This window comes from Hirsutella rhossiliensis (assembly GCF_020360975.1).
Source record: "Hirsutella rhossiliensis strain HR02 chromosome Unknown scaffold00006, whole genome shotgun sequence".
Classification (NCBI taxonomy): domain Eukaryota; kingdom Fungi; phylum Ascomycota; class Sordariomycetes; order Hypocreales; family Ophiocordycipitaceae; genus Hirsutella; species Hirsutella rhossiliensis.
In genome coordinates this window covers 1326566-1343918 of record NW_025408672.1, presented here as the reverse complement: position 1 = coordinate 1343918, position 17353 = coordinate 1326566, and the positions used below count along the sequence as shown (strand labels likewise).

Here is a 17353-nt window from a genome sequence, read left to right as displayed (position 1 = left end):
AATTGCAGAAACCTGAATCGGGTGAACCCAGAGGGCGTGTCATGGCATCGGGGCGTTTTGATCTGGTTTTGTGTCGTCTTTTTTGACCTCTTTGGCTTTGCATCCGCCCAGCTCTGTTTTGCGTTTCGCTCCTTGTTTTGCGGGAGACAAGTGGTGGTCGAGCGGAATTTATCGAAAAGGGGAGGGGAGCTCGCGGAGAGACGGCGACAGGGTCGGGGGCTTGGCGGGAAATTGCATGGCTGGCGGAGTTGGAGGAGGGAACGGGAACGTGGTGGGCGTGCGCACACGAGCCCTCGATGCCGGCTTGGCGTGTATCTTGACTAGGCTTGTCCATTCAGGCCTGCTTGCGTGAGGCTTGAAGGGCGTCCTGGGAATCGAGGACTGTGCTTCGTCTTTGCAGTGGCGGGCAGGGACGGACTTGGTGACGTGCGTTTTTGTGAGCATGGGAGCTCCCTTGGGAAGAAAAGTAAAAGGGGCGAGGGCATCCGTGAATAATTAGTGGTCTTTTCAACTCTAGTTTTCCTCGGGATGAGGAGCCGCGGTCTGCTACGATTCATCGTCTGATTCCTCGTCCTCGCCTGATGCCATCTCATCAGGTTCACTCGCCTCATCCTCGTCCTCATCCTCGTTCCCGTCCTCGTCGTCGTCACCCTCCACCTCCGCCTTCTCCTCCTCCTTCCTCTTCCTCTCATCCTCCAGCCTAGCCTCCTCAAGCATCTTGGCCTTTTCGGCCCTAGCCTTGCGCTGGCCGACGACGTAAGCCCCAAGCGGCGTCTTGGCCACGTCAAAGTCGCGCAAGAAGGCGTCGACCTGGGCGCGGTCGCGGGGCGCAAAGTCGACCTTTGCGCGGCGCTCCTCGACGAACTTTGCGTTGGCCTCGAGCTTCTGCACCAGCACGGCGAGCTGCGAGGCGAGCTTGGCGTTCTTGTTGCCCTTTGACCGGGACCGGGCCTGCTTGAGCCAGCGCTTGAGCTGGATGACGACGGGCAGGGCCAGCTCGGGGAAGGCGATCGAGGTGCTCCAGAGCAGCATGTACTCGCCGAGCAGCTCGACGACCTGCTCCCCGACGCCATCCTGGTAGACACGCGTGCGGAGGTACGCCTTGGGGGCCTTGTAGGCGACGGAAAAGTCAAAGGCCTTGAGGGTGCCGGCCTTGGGCGGCTTCTTCATCTCGGCCGACGCGAGCACCTCGAGCAGGGGCGACGCCAGCGGTATGTATGTGCCGGTGGCGCGCGACGTGCGGAGCAGGGCGCGCACGAGGTGGAACTGGAGCGGAAAGTACAGCGACGTGGGGATGAGGCGCATGGTGCCGAGCGTCACCTGGACGAGCGGGTAGATGAGGAGCTTGAGCTGGCTCTCCTTGCCGGCCTCGGCCTCCTTGAGCGGGCTGCAGTGCTCGGCCAAGACGCACGACCAAAAGTCGAGGGAGTGGGTGAACTGCCAGTTGTAGACCATGCGGAACGACTCGTTCTTGTTGTGCACGATGCTGTTCCGCAGGTGGATCGCCAGCTGGCGGATCAAGGTGAAAGCCGTGGTGTAGCCGACGGCCTGGTCGATGCCCCAGAGCTCCGCAGCCGAGTTCTTCATCAGGTTGATGCCCTGGATGGTGTTGTGGTTGGTGACGCGGCAGCCCTGGACAAGGCCCTGGTATACGGTTTTCAGCACCGCCTCGCGGATGCCCTTGTCGCCGATGACGACGAGTCTCCGCAGGACCAGGAAGGCAGTGATGCGAGTCGTCTCACCACTGGCGGGCTGGGCCCAAAAGTTGACGACGGCCTTTGCCAGAGCCCGAATCAGCTTCCTGAAGGAGAGCAGGTAGGGCAGGATCGGCGTGATGGACGACAGCGTCAGCTTGAGCGTCTTTTCGTCTGACAGCGTGCCGAGCAGGTGCAAGATGGACGAGGTGAAGGATTTCAGTAGCAACGACAGCGTCTTGAACTTTCTCGTCTCCATCTGCACATAGACCTTTCCGGCCGCAGACTCCTTGACCGGCAGGTGGTGGTTCATGATGACGGGGATCTCCTTGAGCGCCAGGACCACGACGTCGTTGAAGACTTCAGGGCTGTCAATCGTCCACCGTGCCGGTTTGTCGTCGTCCCCGTCATTTTCGTTGAGGTGGGCCGCACAGCGAAACGCCAGGACGACTTGCCTGGCTGCCCGGAGCGAATGCTTTTCTGCCATTGCCTTCCGCCACGAAGCCACCATGGGACGGGTCAGCTGATTGCTCTGCTCAGCCTCTTGCCCGGCCGCCTTGCCCTTCTTCCGCTTCTTCTTCTGCGGCTCTTCGCCTTCCGACTCTTCGTCGCCGGCGCTGAGCTCGTCGACCTCGGCCAGGTCCGCGTTATCGTCAAAGTCCAAGGCCTCGGGGTCGTTTTCTTGGAGGAACTTGAAGAACTCGGGGTCCTTGTCGGCGAGGCCAGTCATTGTCTCCTTGCTCATGCCCAGCTCGTTGTCGTCGTCATCGTCGTCGCTATCGCTGACGACCGGCTGCTCGGTAACCGACACGGCAGAGTCGTCGCTTGCATCCGCGTCTTGGTCGGCGGGGTCGCCACGCTTGCGCTTGCGAGGCTTGCTGGCCTTCGCATCTCCGCCCTCGCTGCCGATGATGTCGTCGAAACCGCCCTGGAAGAAGTCGTCGACGCTCATCTCATTGACCTTTTTTGCCTTGGAGCCAACGGGCTTTTTGCGCTCGCCATCCTCGCCCTCCTTGGACCCCTTGTAAAACTCGGCATCCTTGGAGCGCCTCGCCTTTTTCTTCTCTTGGATTTGGTGGCGCTGCTTGATCTTGGCGCTTGCCTTTCTCTTGTCGAGGACACCCTTGAGGTGCTTCTTTTCGAACTTTTTCGTCGCCTTGAGGTTCTTCTTGCCGGGCCCCATGGTGAACGGCGGTGACTTCGAACCACGATTGTGGTTAGGAGTGGACGTGAGGATGGTGGTGGTGGGCGAGAACGACAAGGAGCGACGACGATTCTGGAGACCAATTTTTTTTTTCCCGGGCCCAACGGCTATCGATAATGCATCCACATCTGCGCGACAGGCGGTGAGCTTATTCTGCCGCCCGGACATGACGTCCCACTCTTGGAGGCTTGGAGGTGAGCCTCGACGTGTTGCATCTGTCTTTTGCGCTCGCGTCTTTTGGACGACGACGACAACTGATGAGCTCAATGCAGCTGCCCGACTCACCACCATGATGCCCAGACAAGGCTATGCGCCGACCCCGCATAGCTACGTGCCCAACTCCAACCTGACGGCGACCATCAATCTCGACGAGGTCCGTCCGTCTGTCCAGTCCCTCCCGTCGTGGTCTCCGTGTCTGACCAAGTGCTCGCGCGGCGGCGCAGGAAGTCAAACTCACTGAGACCCGCGCCGAGCGCGACCTCCAAGACTCTCTCGCCGAGCTCTTCAGCATCATCGTCACCCTCGACGAGCTCGAAAAGGCCTTTCTTAAAGATGCCATCCCAGAAGCCGAGTACACCGAGATATGCGAGCGGTCCCTCCGGCAGTACAAGGCGCTGCTTGCCGATGAGACGATCACCCGCGAGTTTGAGGGTCTCGAGGAGTTTAAAGCAAAGTGGGATGTACGTCATACCGTGACAGGGCGGATAGAGCGGAGGAGGCGAGGCTAACATCTCGCGCAGCTCGAAGCTCCTCGCGCCACCGAGCGCCTCCGCGTTGGCATGCCAGCAACCACGGTGACCGCCTCCTCCTCGGCCCCTGTAGCCCCCGCAGCCTCGGCCAACAACACGAGCGGCGTGCTCATACTCGAGGCGACGCAAGAGTTCATCACCTTTCTCGACGCCGTCAAGCTCGGCATGCTGTCCAAGGACCAGCTGCACCCGCTGCTGTCAGACGTGATCCAGTCGGTCAATCGCGTCACCGACCAAGACTTTGACAGTCGCGGCAAGATTGTCCAGTGGCTCATCACGCTCAACCAGATGAAGGCGACCGAGGAGCTGAGCGAGCAGCAGGCTCGCGAGCTTGAGATGGACATCCAGCAGGCGTACCAGGGTTTTCGGCGGACCTTGACGTGAGGTGGACCAAGAACGATCTACAAAACCATGCAGATTAGAGTGGCCATGTATAGAAAATCTAGATGTATCCCAATATGCAACCGTTGCGCCCAAAGCTTCTCCGTGTTCCCTACCAGGCCCAAGCCCAACCGTGTCCACAAGCTTCACATTTCAAACCAGAAACGTCCAGAAGCTTGGGTAGACAAACTCCTCCTCAAAGATCCTGCGCACCTGCTCGAGCACAAACCTCTCCACTTTGCCCACATTCTTCAGGCTCTGCTTGCCCCCGTCGCGCTCGCCAATCTCGCTCTCGACCTTGACCTCCTGCAGCAGCCCGGCAAACCTGCCCTTGCGCTTGCGCTGGCCAGCGCCTGGCCCAGAGGCGGCAGCACCGTCCGCTTCGTCATGCGTGTCCTCGCCCGCGTCAGCCTCGTCGGCGCCTACGGCCATGAGGGCGTCGTCTGGGCTGAGGAAGCAGAAGTGGACCCGCTTGCGTATGTGCGCGAGCACACCAACGCCGTCAAAGGACAGGCCCGTGATGCTCAGCTTGATGGGGATCCCGACAAAGCTCGGCATCGGGTAGTCGAGCAGGATCTCGGCCGTCAGGTTGAGCCTCACGTCCCCTGCGTAGCGTATGCGGAATACGGCCTGGACATCCTCAACCCGGGGCTCTTTCCGCGGCCGCGGCGGCGGCTGCGCGTCGCCATCGGGCGCGAGACCCGCATCGTCGTCGTCGTCCAGGTGCGGCGAGTCCCGCGTCGGTGGGCGCGACGTGCTCACCGACGTGGGCGCCAGCGTCGACACGCTCGACTTCTCGCGCAGCAGCTGTGCGTCCGTGTCCATGGCGTAGTCGACCGAGATGCTGCTCTGCGACGGCTGACGGCTGTGGCTGTGTTGGTGCGCGTGCGTCGTCCTCGGCGACGGCTCCTGCACCGCGTGGCCCATCCAGCCGCCGTTGCCAAGGTGCGCGCCGGCGACTGCAGCCAGCGGCGTGTGCGTTCCCGTGCCGAGGTGGCCCTGGAAGTAGTTTCGCCCGGGCCCGCCCAAGATACCCGGCGTCGACGTGCCCAGGAACGGACTGCCCAGGTCGGGGCTCATGATGTCGCTCCTCTGCACCGCCGCCTGTCCCAGTCCCGCCGGCCGTCTTCTATCGCGGCCCGATCCCACGGCCTGCCGCTCCCTCGCCGCAGAGTTGGGCCGGACACGTCCACCGCCAGTTCCCCCTGCTGCGGCGACGGCTGCGGCAGCCACGGCGCTCGCCGCCGCCGCATACTCGTCGTCGCTCTCGTCGTCATCTTCATCGTCGTCGTCGTCGTCGTCCAGATCCTGTTCATAAAAATCCGGCAGTGGATCAGTGATGTCTTTTAGATCCAGCTCGGGCGGGATGCTGCCAAAGTCGAAGCCGTGGACGTTGACGGATCGGATGAAGCGCGGCAGCGGCACCGTCTGGAACTTGTCGTGTATAAAGGTGCGGATGCGCTCGGCGAGAGCATCGCCGTCGGGGCCGCTGGTCAGCGTCTCCCAGTTGAGGTCAATGGACATTGGGACATTGAAGAGGTTTGCATGGGGAAACAATCGAATTCCTTCCCATGTCGTCGGGCAGCTTTGTGGAGGCGAAAGGTTAGTGTTCGTCTCGGCCGATGCCACGGAGTAACTTACAGCGGGCCATGTGCCCCACCCCGCCGTAAGTTTTAATGGACCTGGTCACGGCGTGTGGCTACAGAGAATAATCGCTTCCGACTTCATCGTCTACCAAATGTATTCCAGGAAGAAAGGCCCCAACAACTGCCCCTGTTGCGCCGTGCAGTCCTGCGTCTCGTCATGGGTGTCATAGCATCTTTTGTCGGCGTCAGAAATCCACCACGGTTGTTGGGTGAATCCGCTAGCCTCCCAGTCCCTAACAACCTCGCCATGCTTCGATAGCGGTTACAAAAATCCAACCTACTCTCTTCCTCGTCATTTTTGAAGAGACGCTCTTGTTTTTTATAGATATACCGATGCCTCTCCTCAGCCTGAACATCATCTAGGCCCCTAGAGCACCGGTGCCTCGGCATCCTCAAACCTCGCCCGTCCGTGATACACTGGGTACTGCGGGTTATTGAAGAGGTGCCAACAGTTGGGAGCCTGGAGGATATATCTGGATTCGAGTCGTCAGTACAAGAAAGTCATGGCAAACGCACCACCAATGCAAAACAAGCACTACATACCTCGCCATGGCCTCTCGGAACCGGGACTTGTATTCCTTGGGGCTCGTCACCGTTGGCCTGTTGCGGCCGCCGCCAGCGAAGCCGCGGTCTTTGATCCAGCTCTCGAGCTTCTTGTCCCAGGTGTACGTCCTGATGCAATCGATGATGCCAACCACGAGCTCCTTTCTCTCCTCATCAACCGCAATCATCAGTGAGTAGTCCATCACGTTCTGCCGCGCAAGGAACAGCGTGTCGTTCCACACCGACGCCCTAAGAAGTTTCTTGGAATGCTCCCGCGCGAACAGAGGCGACTCGTAGATGTACTCGACCATGTTCTCGTCCAACAAAACCTCGTTTTGCTCGCCCGTCGACTGGATCCTGCGGTTGCGCATGGACCCCTTGAGATCAAAGATTCTCGAGGGGGATCGATCGTAGAATAGGTTTTCGGTGATCAACAAATCGAGCTTGGTGTCTGTGCCGGTGGTCGGGTTTTTGATGATCACTTGGAAAAAGCCCAGCATTTTAGCAATGACCGAAGGCAGGTCATGGAAAAGGGCTTCTGCCATGATGCTGAAGTATCCAGGCGCAAAGCGCAAGAAGGCCGACGTTTCCACCGGCGAGAGAGACTGTTTCCGCATCTGGTGTCAGCTGTCCGCCCAGGCAAGAATCAAAGGGTTTTGGAAAGAAAAAAACCAGAGACGAAAAGAACCTGGCCGAGGGAGGCCTTACCTTCAGAATGAGTCGGTCATCCAAAGTCTTCAAGAACACAGACTTCGTCTTGCCGCCCCTTGAATCCCATTTGAGACATCTGGACAGTGACTCGACGATTCGTTCGGCAACGCCGCATTTCCTCCGAAGGGCATCAAACTGCTCAGCGTAGAATATCTTGCACGTCATGACAGCCGCGCCCTCCTTGAACTGGTACTTCAGGTGTGTGCCGGTCGCGCGGAGCAGGCTCTTTTCTTGTTCCGTCTCGTCCACCGTCCAATCCGTGCTCTCGGCCGCAGGCAGCGGGCTTGGCCCGGCTTCACCCGCGCTCTCGCTTTCTCGTTGCATCACCACCTCCTGAGCCTCGCGTCTAATCTTGCTCAGCTTCCCCGTGTAATCTTCGCTGTTGAGAGCCAGTGCGATGACGGAACTTGGCTCGTCTTCTCGCACAATAATGTCCGAGTCGACAAAGATGTGGTCGGTCGAGTTGACGGGATACTCGAGCGGCGGCCACCCGCTGGCGGATCTCTCAGCCCAGAAGTTGGTCAAGTACTTCATCAGGCTGGTCTTTTGATGTCTGGGAAGCTCCAGGGGGATCTCGGCGCTCGGCTCTAGAGCATAGGCGATTTCCTTGATGTCCGGGAGAAACTCTTCAGGAACGGAAGTCTCCAGGTCGCTCACCCCGCCCTCGTCGTCTGATGCTACCTGGCTGATATTGGCGTTGCTGGCGTCATCGTTATCCTCGTGTGTTGGCGGCGGGGGTGGTTGTGTCGGCGCTGGCGCTGGCGCTTGCACTGGCTGCTGAGCTTCCAGCCTATAGATGCTCTCTATCGTGGGCGTGGGCGGCTCTGTCGGCGGCTCCGAAATGGGCATCTCCGAGGCCGTGCTTGGCGCTGCGCCAGTCTGCCTTGGTTCCCCCTGAGGCTCTGCAGCGGGTTCAGAAGCTACGGCTGGTTCCTCAAACGCCTGGTTCACGTTATCGTACACCTGCACGATGGCTTTTGTCGACGTCCTTGGCAGTCTGGCCCTGGGCTGACGCAGATTCGCAGCCCGCTGTTTCCGATCTCTGATACGCTCCTTTTCAAACTCGCGGCTGAGCTGCTCAAAGTGTCTCGCCAAGGCTGAGACCCTCGACTCCCTCTTTTTGTGCACTAGCCGGGGGATGCTTGAAGTGGCCCCCTTGGAGCGATGCTTGAGTGCAGTCAGACCTAGGCGATCAGAGAGTTTCTTATCCACTTTGACGGAGGCTTCGGGCTGTGGCTGCGGGACATGCTCAGAATGAGCATCCGACAAGCTGGTGGCGACCTTTGCGTCTTTAGCGCCGAGAGGCTTCCCCGAAGCCGATGCCAGCGGACGGTGAGCTGGCCGCGCTGGGTGAGAGGTGGCCCGAACAATGGGCGGCGATATGTTGGATCCCGATTTCCTGCTGCTCCCTCCGCGCTCAAGCACCGGCTTGGGGATTTCGGTCGGAACCGTTGCACCATCAGCGGCTTGTTTAGACAGTTGAGCCTGCTCGCGGCGCATCTGGTCGATCTTCTCGGACAAGGACGCGCTGAACGGGGGTGGATCTGTAGGACTGCGGCCAGGTCCTGAAGGGGACGCTGGCGGGGACGCTGACGGGGACGCAGATGTCGCGGGAATGGTCTGAGGGGGGCGGAGCCCGGGGGGGGGAGGGCCCGAGGTTGAACTGTGTGGTGTGCTCTCATCAGAGAGAAGGGAACTCTGCTGAGGGATGGGCATGGAAGGGACCTTGACGGGTGTTGGCGAGCCTGCGAGGTCCAGAGGTTCGATCCGTTCGATGGCGCCTTCGGAAATGGGAATCTTACCAAGCTCATCAGCGGGCTGCCTGTCGTCAGTCTGCCTGTCATCCAGGGGTTTGATTGACGCAGCGCTGGTCCCCATGCCAGTGTCGGTGGTGTAGTCCGTTGGCTGGGTGCTCCTCTCATCGGTCTCGGAAAAGGTTTGCGACGGCCGTTCATCACTGTCAGCAGCGGAACCGTTGCCTTCTGTCGACGCGAGCGACTCCTTTGACTCATTGTCTGTGAACATCTTCTTCAGTTGCATGATGGTCAGCTGCCGCATGTCCTTGTCTCCCAAGAAGTCGGCCTCAAATTTGGCAAATGCCTGGTCCCATTCGCCCGCCTTCTCAAGCATCTCCCGCACCAAACTATTGAAAGGGACGACCTCGTAGTATTTGGAGTTGACGTAGATGCTTTGCAGCTGACGGAATATGGCCGGCTGCTCCTCCTGGGTCTTCTTCATCAAGCGCTCAACCTCGGCCTTGCAGGACGCGGCCTTTTCGGGCAGGACGCTGTCGATGCGTATGCTCTTCAGCCTGGCCCTCACCGACGCCATGAACTTGCTCCAGCGTTCCTCCATTTTGGTGTAGATCTCGTTCTTCAGCTTCAGGTCGTTGACGACCTTCCATGTAATCCTTGCCCGAGGCACGACGATTTCGAGCAGGTCAACGGGATCCCAGTGAATTCTGATGCGCGAATCGCCCAGACTAAAATACCGAACGTGGTCCCGGTAATGGTCGTGAGGGCATTCGACCACGTTCTTCAGCCTCAGACCGCGGCCCCAGTAAAGCAGCTCGAGGTATTTCCCAAAGGAGTATTTGAACGTGGCCTCCGACATAGCAGTCTCTTCCGAATCCTTCTTGCAGAGCTTGCAGTATGTCCACATGGTGATGCCGTCACCCAGCTCGGGTCTCCTCGGGCTAATGTGCGGAACGTGCTCCACAAAGACGGTGATGCGGTGCTGGTCGTGAACATACGTTCGATGGTGTTGCACCATCATCTTCTCGCAGCCGTTCGAGTTGCAAATGTCGTTCTTGCTGTAGGCTAGATCCTCAATGTATTGGCCCAGCGTGCAGTCGGGGTCCATTCCGGTGTCCACATGCTGTTCGTCATAGAAGTTGATGGCAATCAAGCTGGGTTCTATGCAAGGAATCTTGGTCTCGGTGCAAATGACAGAGTACAGGACAACAATGTTCTGGTGAGAGTAGGGGTCAAACAAGTCCAGGTTGCCCTGTATGTACGTTTCCCACTGGCGAGTCTGGGTCTGATAGTTGAAAAGGGCCTTGTCGTACTCGGCGTCGTGGACGGCGTGAAGGATTTCCATTATCTGCCTCGGGGCCTTCTGGCCAATCTTCTCAACCATCTCCGGCTTGATGAGCTGGAACTTGTGGCGGCCGGACTTCTCCGAGTCTTCCTCGACCGAGTCTTGGTCCCGGAGTCGCCGGAGGTACAGCAGACGTCTCTCCTGTTCGCGAGCCTTCATCAGAAGATACGGCTGCTTGAACTTGACGTACGGCGACGCCGAGAGAATCTTGGTCTCGTATTTCGCCACCATGTCGCTGTAGAATGTGGGCATCGGCACGTCGTCGGGGACCTGCGTGTCCTGAGATGCATGGCTATGACGCTCGTGAAGAGACACGAGTTTCTGCCGCTCAAGGGGGATTGCTGCCTGAATCGACTGGGCCGACGATTCGGCTTCTTCGGTGCCTCCGCCACCCAAGCTGGAGCTGTCCATGGTGGTCTGAGACGGTAGCTCGCTTTCGCTAGAAGGGTGATTCAGGACGGTCGTCGGACCAGCCCGGAACCCGTCGGTGACGCTGGCTGAGCTCAAAGACCTCAAACTATCATTCAAAGCTTGGAAGGAGCTCGACATGGAGCCATCTCCAGCGTCAGGTGGCTCAATGCACTCGTCCCGGAGGAGGCTCGACTCCAGCTTCAAGTTGTATACGACGTAGACCATGAACTCCATGACCTGCTTCAGTTGGCCGAGAATCATGTTGCTTGCTCCTCGAAGGCCGATGGTGCACCCAAGGTCTGCCCTGCACCCCGAGAGAAAGATGTAGGACTTCTTCCGCCCCGGATGATCATTGTTGACAAAGGTTCTCACCTCAAACGAGGAACACCGACCGACGCGGACCGGAAGCGCAAGCATGTCCAACGTTTCAACGATTTCGGCTTCGGCGCACCGAGCAACGGCTTCGATGACGGTATCTTTGACGTTGTACGCCACCGAGATGTTGGCCTCGGAGAGATATTGCAGCGCGACTCCTGAGACGCTCTTTTGGGCCAGCAGCACGTGAGGCCTCAAATTCGTAATCCGTTGAACCACGACCCTCAAGAACTCCTTTTCTTGCTCGATGACCGGCTGCAGACTCATAAAATGCTGCTGATGGCGCTGATATTCAATCGGAAAGGTGACAAGCACAATCCGGGGGTTCGTGATTCTGCGCGGCATGCTCTTGAGTGCCAAGTTCTTGGTGAAGACGACGCCAGAGACGTAAGCCGTGTCGGAGGGCTTGCCGCCCGGAATTCTCTTGAGTTTGACGTAGTGCCTGATGTCCATGTCCTCACCCTTGGCGACGTCCGGGGTCACATCGTCTGTCAACTGCAGAAGAATGGGCACCAGAGCCTTTTGCCACGCCGCCTGAGATGGGATTCCGGCGTCCGTCAGGAGCTGATGGAGTAGCTTGTCGACGTGCTTCAAACTGGACTGGTTGAGCTCTTCCTTCGGAGACTGCTTGTGTTTCCGAGAAGACTCGCTCCTCGTAATCGGAGCCCCACTCGGGCCCTGGGTGTCCAGAGAGAGGAGCATCTCCGAGGAGGCAGATGGCCCTTTGTAGACTGCGGACTTGGGTCGCGGGGATCCGAGATGATGAACGCTTCCACTCACGTTGCTGAGGTTCCGCCGCCTGGTCGTGCGTCGGTGGCCTACAAGGCTTGCCGGTCCGTTGACATCGTCGAGCACGCCTCGGCTGGCGTAACTCATGCCACTTATGCTCTTCTCGCCCGTCCTACTGTAGCGATGCTTTCTCGCAGCGTTGACGAACGGCGCAAAACCCGATTTCTCGTTTTCGAAACTCGCCGATTGCAGGTCCGAAGTGCCCATGGTTGCAAAGATGCTCACCTGTTCGTCTCCGCTCGAATCATCGGACATGTAATCAGCCAGATCAGGGTCAATGATATTGTCGTCGTGAAAGGCCGGGAGCTTGCTCTTGTTGACGCTGTCATCGTCGATGCCTTTTCGGAACGGGGCTCGGTCGTCGGCGGTGGGAGGGGGAAGAACGGCCGAAGGGTGAGGGGTAAATGGAGGGTTGGGCTTGAATCGACCAAGAAAGCCGTGCTTGGAATGGTGCCGCTTGTGTCCCGCGGACGACTGCGGACGGGCGGTGCCCAGGGACTTGAGAGAACGGGACGAGCCAGGTCGACTTAGCTGCGGAGCATCAATCTCCAGAACAGCGGACGAGCGATTCGACTCCCTGACACGGCGGGTGGCGGGAATGGCCATCATGGGCGTCGACACTGGGCGCGAATCCTCGGAGCCCTCGGAACCCACGGTCAAATCCTGCTCTCTGGCCCTGGCAGACTGAGTGGCTCCGCTGGAGTACTTTGAGTGATTCGGGCCAAAGATTCGTGGCATGAATGACCGTTCGTCACCCGAGTCGTCGGATCCGCTGCCGTCAAAGCGTCGGCTTATAACCTCGAGACAGTTCTTGCAAACCCTCAGAGAGCCCTGCACGCCAAATTTTTCGCCGGAGACCACTGTTGTGCATTTCGAGTCGAAGATGCACCCGCAGGTTCGGCAGTGGTGCTTTCTTCGGAAAGCCGTGAAAGGGGTCTGGCACAGGAAGCACTCCTTGACCGTGTCGTCTTTCATCCAATACTCTTTGCTCAACACTTGGCGTCGCATCTTGTCCAGCTGAGCGTTCATCTGATCCGACGCTCTTTCTTTACCTCCAGTCGTGCCCGGAATGCGGCCACCAGCAGTCCGCCCGTGGTGAGGAGCCGTGGTGCGTGAATCTTGATTGAACGACGTGTGGTAGACAAAGTTGTGCGCTGACGTGTTGATGGGGCTGGCTTCAGCAGCGCTGCGGTCAAGAGACGACTCTCTGGACTCGAGATCCCCCGGGGACCTGGAGCGCGTGATTTTGGCAATGACAGCTGGCCGTCTGTGCACGCCGTCTGGCGAAAGCATGGAAGAGGTGATGGAAGGGTTGCGGACGTGGCGGTGCTGCGCCGTCTTGAGGGCACTGGGGGGTGCACCCTTTGCAGGGTTCGAAGCGACGTCGGCGGTGCCGTCAACGCTGGAGCCGTCGTCCCTCGCAGATTTGGAAGAAAGTTTGCTACCGTCCTTGGCATCGTAAACGCTGGCGGGAGAGGAAGAGTCGGTCGTCGACAGGTGCGCGTGGAGCTCGGGTCTACCGAGGCTCCTCCGGCTGGAGGCTTGGCCGCCGTTGCTGTCCTCTGTCCGGACGGTGCTACGACTGGCCTCGCGGTGCACTGAAACGGGCGCAGTGATGGTAGGGTCGGCAACGATGGCACTCGTGGCTTTGGTGGGGAGACTTTGGCGGCCAGATGTATGCGACAGCTTTTGGCCGGACATGAGATTGATGCTCGTGGGCTTGGACGACTGCGTCATCTGCGAGCGACTGCTCAACTCGGAGGTGGTGATGGTGAGGGCGGCCGAGGAAACTTCCGTCATGGGAGTCGGCTGTGATGTAGAAGGGGTGGCAGCCAAGGCGGTCGTGTCGGCGCGGCTCAGCGACGATATAGAGGGCCGGGACGAGTGGCCGTCGGCGATCGAGGTCCGTTTGGAGGCAGCATCCGCGTTGTCGTCAGGGATCGCCTCCTTCGGGGTCGTCTTGGTGGGACTAACGCCGCCGACGGCTTCCCGAAAGCGGGTGTAGAGGCCGCTGAGGCCATGCTGGACCAGTTCGCCCGCCGTGCCGCGGCCCTCCAAGGCGGGCAAACGCTCGGGAGGGGGGGCAAAGTCGTTGAACGTCGTCAGGGAGTCGCAGCGACTGGCCGAAGTGTGTATCTTGTCGAGAGCGTGAGCCAGCTGCTCCTTGTCTACAGTCGAGCTCGCCGACATGGAGTTGATGGAGCCGCGGCGGCCCGGGGCGCTTGTGGGCGAATCGCAAGCGGTCAAGGCAGAAGGGGTGTCTGGAGGCTTGGACATTGTGGTGCTCGACGTGGCCCGTGGCCCGCGGGCTTGGCCAAGAGATGGCGGGCAAGTTGGACTGGTCGAGGCGGAGGGTAGGACAGAGAGGTCGAGGGCGTGAGCGACGCGGCTCGTCAAGCAAGGCCCTGGCGGTCAGTCAGGTCCGCAGATGGTAAGGAGCGGCGCAGGATATACGGCGCGTAGCAACCATGGTGTAGGCTGTAGGTCCAAAGGGCTGTAGGAGAAGGGAAAGGGGTTTATGAAAGGGGGAGGCCGTAGCAGACGTATGTAGAGCAAGGGAGGGGTCGGGATGGAGATGGATGTGCGCTTCAGATGCCACAGCCAGGCGCGTTAGTCGTACGCCGACGGGCAGGTACGTATACATCCAAGGGAAAGCAGCAAACACCCGGTCGCGGGGGGGGCAATTGGTGGCACACGCAGATCCGAGATGACGGTGTCGGGCAGCAGGCGAGGTTGGACGGTCGAAGCAAATGACGACGCGTTATCGACTGCGGCTCTTCAGGTATGCGACCGCATCACAGCCAAGAAGGGTCTGGATTTACCTGTAACGAAAGGTAGACGGTGCCTGTGCGCGGGAGACTTGGGTACCTGCACGGTACATGCCCCCACTGTCGAGAACCGCATCGTGCCTCGGTACCTACTTAGCGGCGGCCAAGGGCCCCTAACAAAGCGGGAGAAGCCTTGGGCTAGCGCTTCTAGGAGACCCTGCAAAGGCAATGCCAGCGAGACAATCACGCCCCCAATCCAGCCACCTGGACGACGGCAGTCGATGTACTCCGTACGGACATGCACATAACGAGTCGAGATATCCCACCTTCAGCACCGTCCCGTCCCCCCAATTCCATCGGCCTTGGCTGCCCGACAAGCTGACGCCGCCAAGCAAGCCATGGCTGCAGTACTCCGTACTTGCTCCGTACAAAGTGCCGCCAACATGCCGCCAACATGCCGCCAACATGCCGCCAACATGCCGCCAACATGCCGCCAACATGCCGCCAACATGCCGAGCCCCGCCAGCGCACAATGTACCCACTCAGGGCCCTTCTTCAGCTGCCGCGTCGAGCCGCCCACCACAACCTTAATCACTCGCCCATCGCCACTCCAATTCGAGTCCTATTTCCACCGCCGATCGCGTCTCTCTGGCAGACGAGACTCGCAACTTGCTTTCTTAGCTCGCGGCACATGTCGGGACCCCCGGAAGCGTCGCGACACCGCGCGCCATGTCGATCGCGTCGTCGCCTCGGCAGGACATCGCGGCGCTGCTGGGGCGGCGGTTTCTAGCCGTCATACCCAAGGACCAGCTGCGACTGCTCGAGCAGCCCGATTCGTGGGCGGCAGATTTCAAGAACAAGCCCCACGGGCAGGCCCATATCCCGGGACATGTCCTCGAGACAACCAAGCAAGCTTACAGGGCCAGCAGCCGCAATGAGGACCAAGGCGAGAGCGGCATCCAGAACGAAGACAGCCATGGACACGCGCCGGCCTCTTCCGCGGCCCTGGATGGCATGCCCTCATCTTCACCTGAAAGGAGCATACCATGGAGTCAATCGCCCAGCCGGAGCCGGCCTCCACAGCAAGCTCATGTCGATTCGTCAGTCATTCACGAAACTCCCAAATCCGCATCTTTCAAGGCTCTCCCTCCGCCAACCGAATCGCAGCGGCCGCAGGACCTCGACTCGGACGATGCAATGAGCAGCAATGACGAGGACGATCTAGAGATGGCGCTGCCCCAGGCCCAGGTTGCGGCCGACCCTCCGGTCAACATGGCTGCAGCGCGTCTGGCACCGACGCCGACGCCGTATCGGGCCGACAACACACAAGCGGTAGACACGCCGCCACCCTGCGCTCAGCCCAGCCAACCCGTCGTGATTCCCGCAACCGCCGCAAAGAATGTCAAGTCGTGTCCTCCCCAGCCCTCCGTCGAGGGTCGGCGCCATCGACACAAGTTGATTGTGCTCAACAACAGTACGGTCAAGCCCGTGGCTTCTGCGACGGCCGGGAGGAGAATGCCCGCCACCAAGATGTTTGCCGACGTCAGCGGCTCCCATGATACTACATCGAGCTCAATGGTCCCGGCAACCTCCCAAGACTCCTCGGTGCTCGACGGTGTGGTGACGTCCATCGAGACGACTTCAGATCTTGTCCCACCTGCCCCACGACCGGAGGCTAGCCGCACGGGTCAAGGCGGTTGGAGCGTTGCTGCCGCTGATGCCGCGCAGCCGACGCATCCCGGTCAGGTAGAGCCCCTCGTACGTCAAGCAGTACAGGCGTGGGCGACGGAGCCCGCAACTCATGAGATGAATCCGTATCGAGTGTTCGCGGCGGAGTATCCCGACTATGTGGCATGCCATGGCGGAAGCCTGTGGAATTTCGTCAGAGCATGCGTGTGCGTGGATTATCTACGAAGGGAAAGAATGCTGAGGGAATGCCTGTTTGACGACTTTGTCCGGGCGTTTTCAGTAGGCTACTTACAATATGTCGCCCGAGCAGGGCCCGGCCAGGAACCCCTTCCCGCCATTGAATGGTTCAACCTCCTGGGCGGCGCGCCGCTCTACAACCGAATGGTGGTGTCGAGAAAGAACTTGGATGCCATCCTCGCCGCCTTCCCGGAAGAAGTGAAGAAAGCCCGCAACATCATCAGGGACGACGACGACGACGACGATGCCATCCAGGAGGCGAGGCCGGCGGAAAGGGAGCCGTCCCTCGTCACCGGACCGATGCCATCTGAATCGCCGGAACCGAGGCCGGCCCATACTCCACGCAGTGCCATTGGTGTGGGCCGTCTGGAGACTCCCAGCGCGGGGCGGCGGCCCTCGCGACTGCAGACTCCTCCGGTCCCGCGTCCGCCGTCCCCGCAGCTGGGCTCGGATGGTCCTGTTCCACCCTCGGCCGCGCCCACGCCTTCGGCTTCGGCCAGGTCGAAACGTCCCCCCCTGTCCCAGTACCTCACCCTGCTCACTACCGCCGGGAGGCTGGGGTCGGCGAGAAAACGATCGGCCGAGGACCAGGAGCGGCTCCGCGAGCACTTTCGGCGGCGGAAACTGAGCGGCAAGCGGAGCGTTGCGAGCAGCAGCTGAACGAGTGCGCTCCCGCAATTGTTTCGCCCAGCTGCATGATGAATCTCGATGTTTTCTTTTCCGATCCGGCGTGTGCAGTATTGCCGAGGGTCCGCTGTACAAACAAGATGCACAGCAAGTAGGAGTCTTGGTCATGGACGAACAGCACGTCTACTCTCAATGTTCTGCTGCGCACTGCACTTGAATGAAATGCTTGGAGTCTTGGCTGGTTGGCCTAAAAAACTTGGGCTCCAATACCCTCGCGTCATTTTGCATCATCTATCGATCTATTTAAATTTTGAATGGGCACGAGACGAACAAGAAACTGCACGTTGGTCCAGACAGATGATGAAGGCGTGTCTGGGGAGCAACTTGGCTTGCATTTTGCGCGTAGATCTTCCTCCGGCCACTGATTGCC

General features: G+C 59.8%; 5 protein-coding genes across 5 annotated transcripts; 2 read left to right on the top strand and 3 right to left on the bottom strand.

The window, feature by feature from the left end:
* Window positions 1-546: 546 nt before the first annotated feature.
* HRG_06351 (noc2p family domain-containing protein) lies at window positions 547-2877 on the bottom strand (the record flags this gene model as incomplete). The annotated part of the gene is made up of 1 exon (XM_044864822.1): window positions 547-2877. One exon carries the CDS (start codon window positions 2875-2877, stop codon window positions 547-549), a length of 2331 nt encoding a protein of 776 aa, XP_044719762.1.
* Window positions 2878-3187: 310 nt separating this feature from the next.
* HRG_06350 (VPS28 protein) lies at window positions 3188-4031 on the top strand (the record flags this gene model as incomplete). The annotated part of the gene is made up of 3 exons (XM_044864821.1): window positions 3188-3271; window positions 3342-3578; window positions 3639-4031. The coding sequence occupies 3 exons, from the start codon at window positions 3188-3190 to the stop codon at window positions 4029-4031; spliced, it is 714 nt and encodes a 237-aa protein (XP_044719761.1).
* A 150-nt stretch (window positions 4032-4181) lies between these two features.
* On the bottom strand, window positions 4182-5552 carry HRG_06349 (uncharacterized protein; the record flags this gene model as incomplete). The annotated part of the gene is made up of 3 exons (XM_044864820.1): window positions 4182-4381; window positions 4430-5132; window positions 5196-5552. 3 exons carry the CDS (start codon window positions 5550-5552, stop codon window positions 4182-4184), a joined length of 1260 nt encoding a protein of 419 aa, XP_044719760.1.
* Window positions 5553-6041: 489 nt separating this feature from the next.
* On the bottom strand, window positions 6042-13879 carry HRG_06348 (phosphatidylinositol-4-phosphate 5-Kinase domain-containing protein; the record flags this gene model as incomplete). The annotated part of the gene is made up of 10 exons (XM_044864819.1): window positions 6042-6147; window positions 6218-6822; window positions 6926-7158; window positions 7228-8164; window positions 8210-8517; window positions 8593-8673; window positions 8731-9184; window positions 9251-10306; window positions 10370-10544; window positions 10611-13879. 10 exons carry the CDS (start codon window positions 13877-13879, stop codon window positions 6042-6044), a joined length of 7224 nt encoding a protein of 2407 aa, XP_044719759.1.
* A 1220-nt stretch (window positions 13880-15099) lies between these two features.
* On the top strand, window positions 15100-16956 carry HRG_06347 (uncharacterized protein; the record flags this gene model as incomplete). Its single annotated transcript, XM_044864818.1, has 1 exon — window positions 15100-16956. The coding sequence occupies one exon, from the start codon at window positions 15100-15102 to the stop codon at window positions 16954-16956; it is 1857 nt and encodes a 618-aa protein (XP_044719758.1).
* Between the last annotated feature and the right edge of the window lie 397 nt (window positions 16957-17353).